Genomic DNA, 15,520 nt, shown 5'->3' with positions numbered 1-15,520 from the left:
CTTCTCAGTTAATTCAGACTATCCTTGATTCCATCGCAAATCACAAAATTATTTTAGGATCAAATTAGCTGGATTTCATTGCTCCAGGAATAACTTGATACATATTACTAGTTTCCCTAGTAAATGTATTTTCATTTCCCTTCATTCTCAATGGTTGGAGCCATCTTGGGTATAACTTCTGTTTTAACTGTGTTGAATCCTCTGGTATGTCATTTCCCCCTAACCTCGTACTAGGGTGGTTGTTGTGGCTTTCCCTCTACATCCCTCTCATTAGTAGATAGAACTGTCATTTCAAATAAAGGAAGAGAAAAGAAATTATTTGGTGCTTCCATTCATTAGCAACAACTCACTGCAGTGGGTCATACTACTATTTTAAGTGACAAATTGTGAAAATTTGGCAAGGAAGTCCACTTCTGTGTATATAAACAAAATGTAAACCCGCAGTAAAACTCTTACTCCTGAAATACTTATCCGTGCAATACAATTCAGCCAGTCTTCTTTGCTCTTTCAGAAGTCATTCCTGACACTCTTGTTCTTATTTATAATTTTTCAGCAATGCTAGACTCAAAAATTCCTATTCTATTATTTGTTTGGTGGAATCATTCCAGAGAAATGAACTTGAATATAGTGATAAGTTCTTTTTGACTGAAAAATATATAATGAATTCAGGTCTATTCTTAGTATAGATTTAGCTCACTTTATGGATCAGTTGCTTTCCTGAAAGATTTGCTTATGAAGTTACTTTTCTTTTAGTAAATTGATTTTTCTACTGACATGCATTTTAAATCAGAGCTGTGTTTTTCTGGTAAGACAATAGCCCCAGGACATAGTAAAATCACATTTGAGCTAATAGCAATCCCCTCAGGAAAAAGGCAATTTCCAGATAGTGATAAAATGCTAAAAACAAGTCATTAAATTGAACATGATTAGGGTTAATTTTATGTTTGACCATATAGATTCACAGCACAAAGGATTATACTGTAATTAGCTGAACAAAACATTTTGAAAAGATCCTGACTTTTCTCATCTTCTATATGAAAACATGAAACTCATTTTGGTGGCTTAGGGGTTTTGTTGTTGTTTTGTTTTGTTTTGTTTTGTTTTGTTTGGGGGCATATTATAGTTTAAAGGGTGAATGAGAAACAACAAAAATATTTCCAAATGAATACAACAGAGTGTGAACCATCCATTGAACTTGAAACCCTTTGGAGAAATGGAATTCTTTGCTGTTTTTCCTTTTGGCCGTCCACAGTGTCTAATTCAGCACCGAACCAAGAGGAATAATTTTAAGAGCAAGGGTCTATATGGTGTTTATGGCATTTAGTTTCTCACATTTTCATAAATCATACTTTTATGGACATCTTATTATTTTTTTAATGTTTTTATTTATTTTTGAGACACAGACAGAGCATAAGCAGGGGAGGGGCAGAGAGAGAGGGAGACACAGAATTTGAAGCAGGCTCCAGGCTCTGAGCTGTCAGCACAGAACCTGACGTGGGGCTTGAACTCACAGACTGGGAGATCATGACCTGAGCTGATGTCGGACACTTAACCGACTGAGCCACCCAGGCGCCTCCTGATGGACATCTTGTAATATCTCTTTATAATAGATCTTGAATAACAAAATGATTATTCTAGGATAGATGCGCACAAGCCAATTTTCATCGGTTAAAGGATAGGAACATGTGTAACTTTTTAGAAGGTTAGAAAGCAACTTCTTTTTTCAGTTAAATTTTTTTGGAGAGAAAGCGAGCGGGTTAGGGACAGAGAGAAGGAGAGAGAGAGAGAGAGAGAGAGAGAGAGAATCTCAAGCAGGCTCCAAGCTCAGCACGGAGCAAGATGTGGGGCTCCATGCAGGGCTCCACATCATCACCATGAGACCACGATCTCAGCCGAGATCAGGAGTGAGACATTTAACCAGCCGAGCCACCTAGGCGCCCCCAAACTTCTTGTGTAAAGAGCCCAATAGTAAGTATTTTTGACTTTGCAGGCCATAATGGGTCTGCTGCTGCTTCTCTTCGTCCTCCTCTCCCACCCTCACTCTTTACCCCTCCCCTTTATCCTTCCGCTTTTTGAAAATGAAAACTGCAGGGGCACCTGGGTGGCTCTGTCAGTTAAGTACCCAACTCTTGATTTCTGCTCAGGTCATAATCTCACACTTTCATGAGTCCGAGCCCCATGTCATGCTCTGAGTTGACAGCGCAGAACCTGCCTGAGATTTCCTCCCTCTCTCTCTTCTCTGCCCTTCCCTGGCTCACACTCTCACTTTCTCAAAAATAAATAATAAAAATAAAAAGTAAACTTTAAAAATGAAAAGCTGCAAAAACCATTCTTAGCTCAGAGGCTATGCAAAAATAGCCTGTGTACTGTTTTCAGCCATTGGGCCATTAACTGTCAACCCCTATTTCAGATATATATTCCCAAATAGTTCTGCAAGGGTATATTCCAATTTACTCTTTTACCAGGAATCCTGGAGAGTATTTGTTTCATAGTAGCTTCTTTCTATCCTTTTAATATTAATATGAGGACATTCATTCTATACTCTTTGTTCTATAATGTTTTTCAAAGTATATAGCTTTAGATTTACTACTGTTTTGTTTTGTTTTTTGACTATGGAAGCTTAATACTCTAGATCTAGTTCAACCATATTCTATGAAAGAAACTCATTTTGTAAGACACTGAAATCAAATACATGCATCTCTAATGCATGAGAGCCTAAAAATGTGCAAGTTGGACTCTTAGCTTCCTAATGAAACCATGACCATGTTTTCTAGTGAAGCATTTCTCCTTAGGGTGCTAAGATTCAAACCCAGTAAGCCCAAGGTTGCAAGGATAGGAAGCAAAAATTATGCAAGTGATTTATTAAGTTTAGTAGTGTGAGGGCTAGTTTACCTTTGGTTCCCAGACCTATATGTTCTGAGAGGAATGGCACCATATTCTTCCTACTAGTTGAAAGCATACACTATGATTCTCGGGGTAGTTGCAGAGATTTGTGCCACCGTCAAAGATTTGAAAGATGCAGGGATGCTGATTTATACCATACTCCCATTTAAATTCTCTTTTGGCTAGTGAGAAAACAGATGGCTTTTAGAGAACGACTGGATTCTTGTAAATGTAATTACATGGGAAGCAGTTTGCAAGCGCTGTTTCAGATACGGTATACTTACTGAATATATCAACATAGCCTCTGGGAGCTAATATGCATTTATTGATTTAGAAAGTGCTTTATTTTCATGCCAATCAATCTTCATCTGAAAGGGACAGCAGTGTACCATTATTGTCTTTAGGGCAATGACAATTTACCTTTTCTCTATTGTAATATAATCTGAAAAGAGTCTGATCGTTTTGATTTCTCTCAAAAGGTTACACTGGCCCATTATATTGCTGCTGTTATTCTAACTGGGTATGGTGAGCATCAGGTAGCAAGCACCCTAGATGCTTTAGTAATACACAGACATGCTACAGGGTAGGAAATAAACACCATTCCTGATACCAATTACTCTATCAGTCAGAGTCCTGGGAGAAAATAGATGGTACATTCAAAAGGGATTAAATAACTGAAAATAACTTAATGAAGAGATTATGTCCAGACCAATTAAGAAAGCCATGGACCATATCATGACCTGAGCCAGAGTCAGACACTTAATTGGGTTTGAGAGGTTCCCAGAAACTAGCAAGAGCAAAAAGCCATTACTAGCCCTAGGCCAGAAGAGGGAAAGGGCGGGACAGTATTACAGGAAGCTAGTAAGGATTGGAGCATGGAAGAGGGTTATGTAGCAAGAGATGTGGTTGCCGAAGAAAGTAGCCAGCACCAAAATCTTGATACAGTAGGTATGGAGTGACACAACCTCTTTCTTCTTTTGCTCTCTGCTTTCTTGCTTTTTGTGTTAGATGTTCTACTCAGCTGTCTTGTGATCACTGGTTGTCTGTACGTGTTTAAGGTCTGGGGACTAAAAATCTGACTGGAAGCTCTGAGTGCCCATGAAAGGGTATTTATTGCATTTGATATTCACTGTAGAGTGATCTGGGACAGCAGTTTATGGAGGAACTGAAGGCAGTGTTAATATCTCCAGGTTCTTTCTCTAGAGCTAGTCTTATTTCTTCCAAAATAATGTTCCAGTACCTGTCTACCATAGAGACTAAAAGTGTTCTGGAAGCCTAATGGGGCAACAAAGGCTAAGACTTCAGCATTTAGCATTCAAGAAGAAGATGGTTACTGAATCCTCTGTTTTCTGTGAGTTGACCATATATCAACCGTGCCTGATATCCCCTAGTCCAGGAAATAAATAAGATGTTGACTAGTATGGAAGAAGAGCCATCACTCAGTGTTAAGTAAGGCTATAAGTTTTCCTCTGATCACTGCTTTAGCTACATCTCAAAGATTTTCTAATTTCCCTTATGATTCTTCTGTAAACTATAAAGTAATTTTTGAAGTATGGAGTCTAATTTCCAAATATTTGGGATTTTCTAGATAGTTTTCTGTTACCGGTATCAGAATTTAATTCCATGTATTAGCAAACATATTTTTTATGATATTGATCATAAAATTTATTTTCAGATTTATTAAGACTTCTTCTTTGGCCCAGTATGTGGACAACTTTGATAAATTCCATATGCACTTGAAAAGAATATATATTCTGTAGTTATTAGATAGTGTATCTCATAAATATCAATTAGGTGAAATTGGTAATAATGTTTAGTTCTTCTATATTCCTACTGATTTTCTCTCAGCCTATTCTATTAACTACGAAGACAAGAGTATTGAAATCTCCAAATATGGGGTGCCTGGATGGCTCAGTCAATTAAGTGTCTGACTCTGGCTCAGGTCATGATATGGTCCATGAGTTTGAGCCCCACATTGGACTCTCTGCTGTCAGTGCAGAGCCTGCTTCAGATCCTCTGCCCATCTCTCTATGCCCCTCCCCAGCTTGTTCTCTCTCTCTCTCTCTCTTTGTCTCTCTCTCTCTCTCTCAAAATAAAGAAATAAAGGGGCACCTGGGTGGTCAGTCGGTTAGGCGTCCGACTTCGGCTCAGGTCATGATCTCACGGTCCATGAGTTCGGGCCCCGCGTCGGGCTCTGTGATGACAGCTCAGAGACTGGAGCCTGTTTCAGGTTCTGTGTCTCCCTCTCTCTCTGACCCTCCCCTGTTCATGCTCTGTCTCTCTCTGTCTCAAAAATAAATAAATGTTAAAAAAATTTTTTTTTTAAAATAAAGAAATAAACTTAAAAAAGAGAACCCCCCAAATATAATTGTGTGTGATACACACACACACACACACACACACACACACACACACACACACACATATACACACAAAACTATCAGAACTGGACCAGTTCTGATAGTTTTGCTTATGTATTTTGAAGTTCTGTTACCAACTTGTTACCAAACAAATTTAAGACTGCTATTTCTTTCTAATAAAGTACTCCTTTATCATTATGAAACTTCTTTCTTTATCCCTGGTAACATAATTCATTTCAAAGTTTATTTTTGTCTTGAGTATAGCCACTCAAGCTTTCTGTGATTAATGTTTGTATGTATAACTTTTTCTATCCTTCTACTGTTAACCTATTTATACTTTTATATTTAAAATGAGTTTCTTGTAGATAGCATATAGTTGATTCTTACTTTTTTACCCAGTCTGATAAACTCTGACTTTAAATTAGAGTTTTTAGGTGATTTACATTAAAAAAAATTTTTTTTAACGTTTATTAATTTTTGAGAGACAGAGCACGAGTCGGGGAGGGGTAGAGAGAGAGGGAGACACAGAATCTGAAGCATGCTCCAGGCTCTGAGCTGTCAGCACAGAGCCTGAGGCAGGGCTTGGACTCTAGAACTTTGAGATCTTACTTGAGCCGAAGTCAGTTGCTTAATCGACTGAGCCACCCAAGCACCCGAGGTGATTTACATTTAATGTAACTACCAGTATAATTGAGTTTTAATCTAACTTCCATTTGTTTTTTTTCCATTTTATGTAATTTTCTATCTTCTTTTGGATCAAGTACTTTCTAGGATTCCATATTATATCTACTGTTGGATATACCATTTTTAAAAACTGGTAATTCTACAATTTATAATATGCAACTTTAATTTATCACAATCTATTTTAAATTATACTGCTTCACATAGATGACTGACTTCTTACAACAAAATGTTTCCATTTCTCCTTCTTTGACATTGTGCTATTATTGTCAGCATCTCGTATCTACGTATGTTATAAACCACACAATATATTATTTTTACTTCAGTTAATTATATTTTTAAAAAACTTCAATAATGAGAAAACCGTGTTGTGTATTAACTTATATGTTTATCATTTTTGGTGTTTTCCAAATTTTCTTCTGATTTTTTTTTTCCTTTGCCGGGAAAATATTAACACTACTTGTGGCCTAAGTCAGTTGAAAATGAATTGTGTAGCCTTTAATTGTCTGAAAAAGTCTTTATTTTCCTTTCATTTTGGAAGATATTTTCTCTGGATGTCAAATTCTAAGTTGACTTTTTAAGTCTGTTATCTTTCAGGACTTTAAAGTTGTCATTCCATTGTCTTCTGGCATCATGTTCAGACAAGAAGTCTTTAATTATTCTTTTCTTTGGTTTTCTATATAATATTCTTATTTTCTCTGACTGCTTTTATAATATTCTTTTATTAGTGGTTTTCAGCAATGTCACTTATTATGGTTTTCTTTATGTGTATTCTCCTTAAAAGTTTGTACTTTTTATCAAATTTTTTGAAACTTTCAGCCAGTATTTCTTTAACTATTTTCTGTCTCTCCTAGACCCCTGCTTCTAATTTTACATATGTTAGACTGCTTGACAATATCCCATAGGTCACTGGGCCCTATTAATTTTAGTCTAGAAGTCAGTCACCTTTTCACTGTAAGCCCGAGGAATTCCCAGGCTCACTTCACTTGTTGTACCTCTTTCGAGGATTATAGTCTTCCACTGCTTACTCTCAAATACCTAAAAATAGTTGTTTTCTGTATTTTATTTCGTTTTGAGTCATTTATGATAGGAGGTTAATGCTAGGCTCTGGGTTCAGAACCCAGTTTTCCTACTTACTGCACGACCCTCGGTAAAGTTAACTTCTCTATTTCATTACTTGTCTCATCTTTAAAATGGGATTACTTTAAACCGACCTTGCATGATTATTGTGAAGATTCTCAATAATGTGTAATGTACGTAAAGTGTGTGACACATAGTAAATGTCCCATACAAAGGACATTACTCCCCCTTAAGAAAATAGATTTGTGGGGAGAGAAAGTGATAAATCAGGCCTCAGCTAACGTTATTGGGCTACAGTGCAGGGCTCCTCCTTAGTACTAACGACTGGTGGAGGAAGGGAGGTAGAAAACCAGTTGCCTAAGACACCTTGGCAAAAGGGGACCATTTAAGAATCTGGCTGTTTCAGGGCAGCCACTATTTAGCACTGTTGAGGAACTCGTCGCTTTAGTTTCAAATCATTGATCGGTCAAGATAATTTCCAAACGTCTCTGGTTAAAAGGACAAAGGCTATTAGTAGACAACTAGATTGGCGCCGTTAGCTCTGTGAAGTCAATTGTGGGTCAAAACAGCTGGATGGAGCTAAGGCTAAGGTGGGAATTGCCTGTATTATGCAGCAATGTCTCTCAGAATTTGACATCAGAAAAATCATTAAAAAAATTTTTTTTAAGGTTTATTCATTTTTCAGAGACAGAGACAGAGACAGTGAGTGGGGGGGGCGGGGGGGGCAGAGAGAGAGGGAGACACAGAATCCGAAGCAGGCTCCAGGCTCCAAGCTGTCAGCAGAGAGCCGGAACTCACAGACCTTGAGATCATGACCTGAGCCGAAGTCGGAGGCTTGACCGACTGAGCCACCCCGGTGGCCCAGCATCAGAAAAATCTTGATCAGCCCTGAAGGATCAGTATGTTTTCTCCTTTTGATAATATAAGTGAAATAACCAAATGCTTTTTCATTCTTGCTTTGTTTGCCAAGACACTCAAAGTCCTATTGTGTTCTTAATCTCTTAAATGTTTACCCTTAATTTGGCATCTTTGCCTTTTTTTTTTTTTGTCTCAGTCTTATTATGCATCTTCACGTTTTGTGACTCCTGAGATTATTTCATTTTAGAAAGAGATTTTTGAAAAAAATTATTCATTATATATTTTATAATCCAAGCCTTAGTATTTTATAGTTGTTTTTTTTTTTTTTTACATGCTCCTCATGTTAAGACAATTAGTAATTATGTCCTCTCTTCAAGAGTTGGGTTCCCCATTGCTGTAACCATTCTTATAATAACTGGAACAATGTGACATAAAACAGAAAAATGTGATTCAAATTTCATTCTCGTTCTTCATTTCAATAATAGTTTTTGTTAAAAAGCAAATCTATTCCTTACGATCAAACATACCAAAATGGGTTGTTAACTCAGGCATTTGAAGTACCAGCATTTAATTTCCTTAGCATTTACTATCTGAGAATGCACATTGGTTCTTAATGTCTCCGGGAATACTACAAACTTCCCAATGTGATCTTTTCTTGATCTCTTCTGCATCAAACCTTGTTTAGAAGCATCTGTTCCTACCTTCTTCTATCCATTCTAAAGCAAAGTGACTCAGCATTATTTGTGCTACTTTAAATACACACCCCTGTTTTTCAGGTGTTAAAATATTCAGTATAACTAATAGCCACAAATGAGTTTCCTGACTTCAGCAATGTTCGTCTCTCATCTAACATTGGTATTCTTTGCAGGAAAAGATCATAGAATTTAGTGTAATAATAATCCTAGGCATATATATTTATATACCTCCTTAAAATGCTACATGATTTAAAGCAATGCCTATAAATAGTTTCATTCATGGCCCTAGGCTCATGTGTTTGACTTTAGGGATGATGTGTCATTGGATGTCTATGAAATGCCCTGAGGAGCTGCTCTTTTGGGAGATGATCAGCCACTTACTTGGAGCTTTTGCATTTGATGACGTGAATTCTACTTTTAGGACTTAAGCAGATTTGGGATTTGCTGCATTGGAGTGCTACTGTGAATCCTTATGAGCATAATTTTTCTTTATCTTTCTGGACAGAAAAAAAAAAAACAAAACAAAAAACAAAAACCAACCAAACAAACAAAAAGCCCTTAACAAGAGTATGTGATGTTTAATGTACCCTCTGAATACAGGTTTCTTTTCTTAAAGCAGGGATTTTTTGCATCCCCAATCAGTCTGTCACCCCCAGCCCAGGTCAAGTTTCCTAGAAGAAAACAGTTTTGAACACAGCTCACTATCGGGCATGTTATTATTATTTTTGTTTTATTAATGAGGAAGTAAAGATTCAGGGGGTTTAGTAATGCCACTAAGTTCAAACAGTTAGTAAAGGTCACAGTCAGAATTTGACACCATCTGTCAAACCATTCACATCTACTTCTTACTCAAACCTCAATATTCGAATCTGTGGATCAGCAATAATGTCCTTCTCTAAATAACATAAAAGATTTCCCTGGAACCTGGATTTTAGTTTTGCCTTGTCACTAGGTGGGTATGTTGGAGAGATCACAATCTTCCTGGGTTTCAGTTTCCTCAAGTGTAAAATGAGCAGATAGGAGATATACAAGATCCCTTCTAATTCTAAATTCTATTTCATTTCATTTGAATTTAAGCATAACTTTAGAAATTCAGACATTGCATTTGTTTGATGGATATGGATGCTTTCCTCAAAGATTCTGAAATTGATACAGCCTACTGCCCATTCCTTCCTACTTCCTGATCTGCCCACAGCCTTCCCCTGCCTTTGTCCACCTTCCATCTCCACCTGTCTGCCCTTGCTCGTATATTCTCCCTCCGTGTACTTCTCATCAGGAGAGTTAGAGGCTGGGAAGGATAGATAAGGTGCTCTCTCAGAATTATAGCTACCTATCTGCTTAGTGACATTGTATCATTTAACATCATAAGAAATGAAAATGGGGCAGTGGGATTGGGAAGTGTTGATCTCAAATTGACAGATACCAGCCACGAGACTATATTTTTGCCAAAGCTCTGTCTTCCTAGATAAAGGCATGAATAATTACACACAGGCCTACACCCTCTTTACAAGTACTTAACGATGTCACTTTCCATTAGCTACACATCTAGATTGCTGTCTCTCTTGCTTGTAAGTACATGTTTGAATAACATAACGGAAGACAACCTGTCTACCTTTACATATCAGTTCTGATATTCACGGTTGAGGAAACTTCACCTCTTTGAATATATTTTAAGTCAAGTATGATGGATGGCCTTGGGAACTGTAGCATAGGCACAAAAACTCATGAGAGTCTCAGGCTAAGGTTTTTTTCCCCCGCTTCTCCTTTTGGAAGCATACGACCACTTCATCACTGCTGTCAAGTGAGGGCTCAGTGTGACAGGAAAATTGAAGGAGGAAGGCTGAAAGGCACTGTGATTTTGTTCCTTAGGGACTTTTGTCCAGATCTGATGATATGATATGTTTTCAAACTTCTCTTTGGAAGTGGATTTATATATCTATTATATACACACATATATTCATACTCTTTAGATAATTAAAGACAATACCAGCTAAATAAGGTTAATTTTTCTTTTTTTTATGGTGTTTTTTTTTTTTTTTTTTTACTTATTTTTGAGACAGAGAGAAAGCACAAGCTGGGGAGGGGCAGAGAGAGAGGGAGACAGGAACCAAAGCGGACAGTAGAGAGCCCGATGCGGGGCTCAAATTCATGAACGATGAGATCATGAACTGAACTGAAGTCAGATGCTTAGCTGACAGAGCCACCCAGGCGCCCCAGGTTAATTTTTCTAATGAGATGTAGTTTGTGTGTGAATCTTGGTATGAATGAGGAAATGGATATGCCATGAATTTTTGCTTGATTTTCTAAAAACCTGATATATTGAATAATTGTTTTTAGTAGGAATTACAAAATATATATTGTAGTCATTAAGCCCTCTCAGCTGAAGTGGTTTAAAGTTTTTAACAGATATAGTGCTTCTGGTGGGGATAGATGATATTTCAGTAAATAAACCCCAAATCTCAATAGCTCGCAGCAAGTATTTATTGTTCTCATTCATCGTCCTAAGGGTTCGTTGGCCGAAGTTCACTTGATCTGATCTGGGTTGGTTCCAGGCAGCAGGACTATGTCTGGGTCTTCTCTGTGTGTCTAATTTGGGCTCCCTAGCACGTGCTTATCTCATGCTGATGCCAGAATATAGAGCAAGAGGGGAGAACATGAAATGCCTCTTAAGGCCTTGGCTCAGCATTGGCATCTTGTCCCATTGCCCACATTCAATTGGCTAACGCAAGTCACAAGGCCAGGTCCAACGTTCATGGACCAGGGCAAATATACAACGTCTATGCCAATGGGTGGAGCTACAAAGGCAACCAGAAAAGGCCTTGGGTGCATAATTGTAATGTGGGGAGGAACTGAAGAAGTGGGAACAATAACCCAATGTACCTCGGGTAGGGACACTTACTCCATTTTGGAAAGATGAGCTATGGAGACTGCTTCCAGTTTTAAATGGCATATTACCTTTCCTTTCTGTCTGCTTCTATTGTGTTGATAATTGACAGCAAAACCCCAGTCTGATGTTGTAGGTTAGCATCAGGAAGTGCAGCTCATCATTTGAATGGTTGGGAAAAGCACAGACTTTCAAAGTGGTCCCAAGGTAAGTTGCCCTTCCTGTACTGTGACTGTGCTCTATGTTGTATTAACAGCGGTCAGCTTTGGAATTAACCTGTGTGCATGTGTGGTTCATCAAGCTGTTGAAATGTCTTTGAGAAACAAAACAGCCAGTAAATATTGATTAAAACACAGACTTATAATATGCACATGGAAGGGAAAGACATAATTGAGTTGAGGAGACTGTTTTAAGCTTTTTGCAAAACGTCCAATGAACATCTAACACCTCAAAATCTATTTGTGTCATAAAATAAGATGACATTTGACTATTTGACGTAATATACTTACCTAATTTCAGGTAATGTTTCTCTCTTTATTACGTTTATTCAGTTGAAGAGAGTAATGTGGCCACTACCAATTTCAATCAATATGGACATGTGCTTTATTTTTGACTGTTCAAAAAACTTGTGTTGGTATTATTAAACTTCTCTCTTCAAAGACTTACTCTGTAAGTTTGTCATGTCCTTTCTAATGGTGAATTTGTCATTTGCACCTATTTTGTCAGACTTTTGAGAATAACAGTTTTGTTACTTATTTCTGCCCTTGGTCCTTTCCTGTCGTCCTGATCTTGACCAAAATTACTATGTATCACCTTTATAGCTTGTGCGTTTCCTTCTTAGGGATATTGTCTGGTTAGATATTAGACATTAAAAAATTGGCTTTTTAAAAATTATCTCCAAAACGAAATTATTTTTCATTGTTTGTGCCTAAACTTGATGTTGTCTAGCCTCTGCATAGAGAGTGAATTGGGCTGCACTGCGCACCTTAACGAAGCGTTGGTTAGCCACTACAGGGTATGGGAGTGTGTTTGTGTGTGCATCTGCATTTTATCAAGGACACTGGGTCCATCATGCTATCGTGGGACTTTATCGCTCTCTTATACCTAAATGATGAACTTCCAGTCACCAGACAATGTGCCTTTGATGACGTGGCTGTCTTGCCTTAGATATTGCATATTATGTTGTTTGTGATGTATGTATTATGTTTTATGTTGTTTTATTAATCTGTGTAAACTTTATCCAAAGTCATCAGCTATCCTCCCCCCCCCCAAAAATGAAAAGTGGAGGGATTTTAAAAGAGGGATGTGGTTAGTAATTAACACATTTCAGAGTACACCAATAAATTTAAAGAGGTTGATTTCCTCTTTCTTGCCAGGTTTAAACAGAAATATTCTAGGAGAGGGATGAGCCTTATAAATGGAAGTTAAATGGAGCTTTAATCTCTCCATCTGGTAAAGCACAGCCAGCACTACCTTCCTCTCAGGGTCACTATAAGGATAAAGGGGAGGGAGGTGCTTAGCAGAGTGCTCCTCTCTGAGGTTCTTTTAGGCAGTAGCCCTTTTCTGTGACTTCTGAGAGGAGTGGGGACACTCTGCAGCACGTGAGGCCCTAAGCAAAAGCCCAGGAGATGGTCTGTCTAGAGAGTAGGTTGCAAGGGGCATGTGGAAAGGGTGAGGCCGGGTGAAGAAAAAGACCCTCTTTCTAAATGAAGGGAGAGCCTGGTTATGCCTTTCCAGACACCCTGTGTCTGCAGAGGAGATGCCTGAGGTCTTGAATTCTTATTTTCTTGGTAGCTACAGAAAAGTGTTTTGTCAACAGTCTGCCAGAGGGCAACTGTAGAGACACTGTGATCTGTGTCACCTTCCCCTTTGACGTGTGATTGGAAACCAACCAACTGAACAAGCAAACAAAAAGCAAAACCTTGGCTGTTTTCAAATTTTCTTTCTTCTAAAATTCTACCTTAATGTAAAGGATAAGTGTGTTACCCCACAGTCCTTTTGCTAGCCAACTTAGTCTCAGCTCAAGTAACTTGTACGTCAGGTTTTCAGTATGGCAGAAGTGGTTGGCTGGCTTTCACTATCAAAGAGACACTATTACAAGAATTATGTGTAATATACCCCATCATATACCCAGTAGTGATCTCTGTTGCCTAGTGCACTGAGCCTAAACCCTTCTGCCTAGTTGCTTAATATTTTGCCAAGGTTGCTCACTAGGAATTAAGAGAGGCCTAGGAACTTGAGAGCTGCGTGAGACTTTAGAGGTGATCTAATCTAGTGTTTTCCAAATTATGTTTCAGTGGAGTACTAGAGACTTCCAACATGCTTAACAGGTATCCTTTAAATGGATTCTGTGGTCAAATGAGTTTGGAAAACACCATCACACAGAGCTAAACTCTTTTACTAAAGGGTGTTTAAAGGTCTTTAATATGGTAACATGAACTGTGGCTCCAAGGGATACAGCATGCAGCTTTTCTCACACCATTTGACCCTGAAGTCCTTTTGTTGTACAACATGTATTGCCATTTCAAGAATGCCAGGCAGTAGCTATATAATCTAATTATTATGAGCCTGACTTCTAGTGTTTAACTGCCTGGGTTCAATGCCTGGCTTTACCATTTATTGACCTTATGATCTTGAGCAAACTGCTTACCCTCTTTTGTGCTTCAGTTTCCCTGTCTAAAATGCGAGCACAAATTCTACCTGTCTATAGCGTTACTTTAAAAGTTAAAGAACAGAACTGAAAACAGTACCTGGCACGTCCTTGACTATTACCATCCTAACGTAGTTTAAGTAAAAACAAGCTTAATACCCTCATTCCGGAGCTGAGGAAAGTGAGTCCCAAATAGTTCACTCATGCAGTGTCACTCATTCAATAAGTGACCAAGTGCCAATATGCATCACACACGATATTTCTGTCCCCAGAAATAAAGGCGAACATGGGGCAGTTCCTGTTCCATAAGAACACCCACACTAGTGACTAGTGACTTGGCTCAGATAACACCTTTTAGTAGTTAAACCAACAGCTCAGGCCATCCGACTTCTGTCCCTCCCTCTCATCCTCCAACTCTGTTCTGAAAGAGAATGATCTGTATGGCCTGGATTGGTAAGCAAGGATAGTGACCATAGAGAATAGCCAATAGACTTCTCTTTTTAAATTGCATATGAGGGCAAATGTTTTAAACTCTTTGTTAGTGGTGATCCAGAAAGAGTAATCGAGACAGGCACTTTTGGAAGAAAGCAAACTCTAAAAACACACCCTAGAAAGGAATGTAGGAGGTAGTATGAAATGGCCCATATACGAGACCCCAGATATGGCTCGCTTGGTGTTTTTCTTGCTACTGTGTCACTGATGGTCTTCTCTGGTTTTGTCTAGGCATCTCCTCCGAGGGCTTCCCCCGGGACTGTTTCAGTGAGCAGACAGCAAGTAGAGACCTTCCCAACAGGGATGGAAGTGCATGGTTCCTGGGCTATAGAGCAGGACCAGCCTGTCCATTTCTGCTCCACGAGGAAAGGGAGAAGCCAAACAAAAGCGAACTGTACTTGGATCTCCATGTAAGTAGAAATCTTTGTGCTTGAGCTGTGATACTTTGTGGTCAACTGAAATGTGTTTAATGGTAATTGTGTTTGTAAAACTGCTGAAGCTGCATTTTGTGGGGAGGTCATTATCTAAAAATCAGTCCATGGCAGAAAACAGATATACCTCAGTGTCTGAAATTTGTGCACCAGAAAGTGACTGTGTTTAGTGTCTACCTGAATGTTTTCAGAGTGCTCTCCTCATATCAGCTTTGCCTTGTTGTGGGAGTACCTGTTTGCTGCTTGCCACCTGTTAATATCATTTTTCTAAAAAGTTGAGAACATGTGTTAGCCAACTGATAGGCTCTGAAATCTCCAGAGCAATGCCAATAGCCTGTCTTCCTGACACATTCTAAACCTTTCTTTCTCTCCAGGTGCTCCGTTAACAGGTGAACAAAGCAGTAGGCTGGGTTTTAGCTCCTTCCACGTTGTAGATGGCCTGATAGAGTGACCAGACTGTCATGATTGTCACCACATTTCTCTACCTTTCAGTTTCTTTTCAGAGA

General features: G+C 38.6%; 1 protein-coding gene across 12 annotated transcripts in view; it reads left to right on the top strand.

Moving 5' to 3' along the window:
- Nucleotides 1-15,520, top strand: part of FMN1 (formin 1) — a 432,271-nt gene that overhangs the window by 100,422 nt on the left and 316,329 nt on the right. For 11 of the 12 annotated variants that reach the window (XM_042942504.1, XM_042942497.1, XM_042942498.1 and 8 more), the window contains one exon: nt 14,815-14,993. The exons of the other annotated variant lie outside the window; for it this stretch is intronic. In XM_042942504.1, coding sequence (XP_042798438.1) covers nt 14,815-14,993 — 179 coding nt within the window. The remainder of the gene's footprint in view (nt 1-14,814; nt 14,994-15,520) is intronic. 12 annotated transcript variants of the gene reach the window in all.

This window comes from Panthera leo, chromosome B3 (assembly GCF_018350215.1).
Source record: "Panthera leo isolate Ple1 chromosome B3, P.leo_Ple1_pat1.1, whole genome shotgun sequence".
NCBI lineage: Eukaryota > Metazoa > Chordata > Mammalia > Carnivora > Felidae > Panthera > Panthera leo.
Note: the sequence above shows the minus strand (reverse complement) of the source record. Positions and strands in the feature narration are given on the sequence as shown.